Source organism: Anoplophora glabripennis, unplaced genomic scaffold (assembly GCF_000390285.2).
Source record: "Anoplophora glabripennis isolate ALB-LARVAE unplaced genomic scaffold, Agla_2.0 scaffold295, whole genome shotgun sequence".
NCBI lineage: Eukaryota > Metazoa > Arthropoda > Insecta > Coleoptera > Cerambycidae > Anoplophora > Anoplophora glabripennis.
This window is the reverse complement of record NW_019416400.1, coordinates 180,707-184,962: the sequence shown is the minus strand read 5'-3', so window position 1 is coordinate 184,962 and position 4,256 is coordinate 180,707. Positions and strand designations below refer to the sequence as shown.

Genomic DNA, 4,256 nt, shown 5'->3' with positions numbered 1-4,256 from the left:
CATTTGAACACCCTGTATGAATTTAATAAATTATATAGAAGTTATTACAAAATACCAATTTTCATCTCTTAACTACAAGGGTTAATATCTACTACCAAAAAAGTAGATTTGAGACATTATTTTTACGATATCTCTCCTAATTTGAAAGTTCATCATTTGCAGAACACGCTGTATAACGTCTAATTAATTTCGACATTGTATATCCTAATTAATCATTTATGAGTGATTTATTTTCGCACTCAATATGTAGTTAATTAAAAACCAAGTCTGAGTAAAAATTGACTCAAAAGTAGTTAAATTTATATCATATTAGAAATAAGTTAATAGTCCAGTCGATATCTGTTTTAGAAGTAGGTTGTATGGATGTTTCATATAGTAACGCTAATTTCTGCAATGCTACTATATCATGAGGTACTCAGAACCATACTTTTTATATGGCTGCTCTAAAGTCAAGGTCCGAAATAAATTCATGAGGAAAACATCTTTTTTCACATATGGGCATACAAATTTCGAACTTTTATTTTGAAGAGAATCTCAAAATAAAACTTTTTTTCCGTTAACTAATTTCTTTAATGTCAATATTCTGCGAGTTATACATGAAAGAAGGGAAAAAAATGCGCCTTTTTAAAATTTTTTTAACATTTTCTTGCGCTAACAATTATGTACACCTTTTTTAGCGGGCGCATATTGCAATTATTATTTTACATAATATTTAGAACTATTTCCAACAAAAATTAGCGTTACTTATATAAAACATCCATCCCGAGATTAATACCGACTGGATTACAACTCTAAATTGGTTTTACATACTCAGAATAGAGTCAAAAGTCACTCAATTGATAGTTAGTAGTAACTAATATTGAGTGAAATTTGTGTGAATATTTTTTACAGCGTACGGTGACTCCAAGCAGCAATTCATGACAGACATGGTCGGCAATATGACGTTCTTTTGCAACATGTATGACAGTGCACCACCACATATATCCAATTTGACCATTCGGGAGTTGAAATGGGAAGTTCTGCCCCACCCACGTTACTCTCCCGATTTCGCACTTTCTGATTTGCACCTCTTCCGCTCTTTGCCAAACTCCTGACGCGAAGTTTCTTAGCTTTGTTGGAAAACAACGGACATAACTTATACCTCAACACAATACATTTTTTATTTGATATTTGAACGCGCACAGTTTAAAAAAATATGATTTGTTCTTTAAATTCTCAATATTATCCGGTCTGTCCTGGTAGACTCTTTCTTTCAAATATCCAAAAAAGAAAATAATCCAGTTGTTAAGTCGAGAGATCTTGGCAGCCATTCAACTGTACCCCGTCTACCAATCCAGCGATTTGGAAACATTTCATCTAAGTATCTTCGAACATCAATACCAAAATGTGGGGTAGCGCCATCTTGTTGGAACCAAATTCTTTCATTCGGTATATCTGGATCAATTTCATGAGGGAAAATCACAGCTAGAGCAGGTATCAGGTCAAATGTTAGGAAATCCAGGTAGCGTGCGGCAGTAAGATTTTCTTAAAAAAAGAATGGGCCCAAGATTCTGTTGTTGATGATACCTGCCCATACATTAACTTTTTGTGGGTGCTGCGTATGCGATTCGCATGTCCAGTGTGGATTTTCCTGGGACTAAAAGCGATAGTTGTTCCTGTTAATCACTCCATTTAAATAAAACGTAGCTTCATCCGAAAAAAGTACGTCTCGTTGAAAACCATTATTGTCGTCACAGCGTCTCATCATTTCCTCACAAAATTGTAATCGCCTATCATAATCGTCTTCCAAAAGCTCTTGGACAAGACATACCTTATAGGGGTGGTATTTCTCTTGTTTCAGAAACATTCGAATTGCAGTTCGAGAAGCATCGTGATTGCGGGCCAATGAAACAGTTGAAGTATGAGGATTTTCAACAAGTTCTAATGCAATGTCTAATTTCTTTTCTTCATTCAAAGCACGTGCCCGTCCAGTTTTGGGCAAAGTCTGTACTGTACCGTGTTCCTCAAATTTGTGAAATATTTTACTAACTGTCCCTTGCGAGATTTGGTTTTCGGGATATTTCGCATTAAATAAATCGCGCACTTCAGCCTGACTTCTTATTTTGTCTCCACATCCAAGCAATATCAAGATTTCGATGCGTTGCCTTTCCGACAATACCATTGCAATTCAGTAAATAACTTGATTTTGACACAATAGTAACGTTTCAAACTCCAATTTACAACTAAAGCGAAAAATTAACCAGAAAGCCTGGCAAGTAAGTGGTGCCAAAAAAACGCAACATAAAAAATATATCTTTTTTGCGTTAGCAGTGATAGGTACAGTTTCAAATTCTTTATTTTATTCTGTGCAAATTCATGGAGGATAACACTGAAGATAATTAAATTTTATTTCACTTGTTAAGTAGGTGTTTTATACAACCCTAAAAACCTTGCTATTGAAAAAATAAAACTTGTTTATTTGGTATGGCTGGATTCGGTTTTCTATAATCTTTTCAACGAGCCCCCTCATGCCTTATGTTTCCATTTGAAAAAAAAAGTAGGGATAGCTGGGGGTTAGGGGGTTGAAGAAAAATTAATTATTATATAACCGAAAGATGGGAAAAAATCAAAATCAGTTAACGTGTTTCGGCGTTTTAAAAAAAAATAACTCATTCAAAAGATATGAATTTTATTCCGTACTTCTGGCCATCCCTGTATAATGTTTGCTTTCATATTCCTTTTGTACTTTTATATTTCTCTCAGAAAGACTTGTATTATAAGTTATATCTAATTACTGAAATAAAAAGCGCAATTTGTCAACAACGTATATATTTTTTTGTACTAACTTAAGATATATACAACAAAATATTTTTAGGAACAAGTACAATAGTAATTCATCTTATATAAGCATTTTTTTTAGTAGTAGTAAAATGTATTGAACCACTTATATGTAACGCATATGTGTAGTTTTGCCTTAACTCTATATTCGTAAAATTTATTTTGACACTGAAGAGCGCGCTATTAAATACGATAACTAAACTTATAACATAAGTATATTATCCTATAGCTATGATGCTTATCTAGATGAGAATAGTCGTAGAGTTAAAAAAGCGCATGCATTGTGTACTGCGAAGAAACTGAGATGCGTGAACTTAAAATCGAATATAAGTATATTTTTTAGGAACTTTTAAATTATCTGTTATTACTATTACTATTATTACATACCCCATCCCATAAATTTAAAATGTATGCTAAATGTAGTGATTGTGATGAAAACTGGTGACTACACTAACCTTGTGTATAATAAATCTTTACTACAACTACAAAATCTTACAGCTGCACCCCTTACATTTACATTAAATAATTGTTAAAACATACTGCCAATATTTCCTTAAGACTACCTTATGTTAAAACTTGCGCCGTTGTCAAATCTATGAGAAGCCAGATTGTGAGATGAATTACTACCAGTACGCCTCTAAAAACAAGTCAACAACAAAGACAACAATTAATGTAACAAAGATGTATAAGATTAGTGCTCTTCTTCCTCCTGTTCTTCTTCTCCCCCGTAGGCGGCGGACTTGCCATTGCCATCCTTGGAGTCGTAGCTATGGCTGGTGGAAGAGCTTTCACCTTCGTTTTTGTCACCGGAGTCGTAGCCTGAAAGCAATTTTCAGTGTTACTTTTCTGTACGGTTTTGAAAAGAATTTCGAAACAAAAATTAACAAAACATAAATATTAAGTAAATTGGAGTATAAATACACAGCTCCACAAAAAAAGTTTTGTGCAAATGACCAGAATGCTTTATAGTCCAGTCGTCAGAGGCCGAAAAGTTACTGTTGGTGACATTGACTTGATAACTCGGAAATAACTACACAGGAATACTTTAAATGATGAGTACGATAACAGGCTAATTTGCTGACAAAGTATTTTATCAGGAAAAAAGTTATTAACAATTTAATCGTGAAAAAATTATTTTTTTTTAGTAGTTTTCTTTAAATAACTCAGCGGGATGACTGTACGAAAAAATGCTTAGGACATGATTTTGTTCGTACCTAATAAAAATAGCTATAAAATGGCGGCCGTCCGATTACGAAATTTGCAATAACAAAGCCGTGAGATTGAAAAAACGGTATAAAACGTCAATTTTTTAAAGTTGCTGTAAAAATGTCAATTATAAACAAAAAGTGATAAAACTTTCGAAAACTATAGTTCAATATATATATACAATAATGACACTAAAGCCGAAAATCAGGAGAGCAAAACTTTTTGTTCTATAA

At 33.2% G+C, this 4,256-nt stretch overlaps 1 protein-coding gene across 1 annotated transcript in view; it reads right to left on the bottom strand.

Annotated features, from left to right (window-relative positions):
• Positions 1–3,505: 3,505 nt before the first annotated feature.
• Positions 3,506–4,256, bottom strand: part of LOC108907727 — a 59,257-nt gene continuing 58,506 nt past the window's right edge. The window contains exon 4 of the mRNA XM_018711526.1: positions 3,506–3,636. Coding sequence (XP_018567042.1) covers positions 3,509–3,636 — 128 coding nt within the window. The 3' untranslated portion in view covers positions 3,506–3,508. The remainder of the gene's footprint in view (positions 3,637–4,256) is intronic.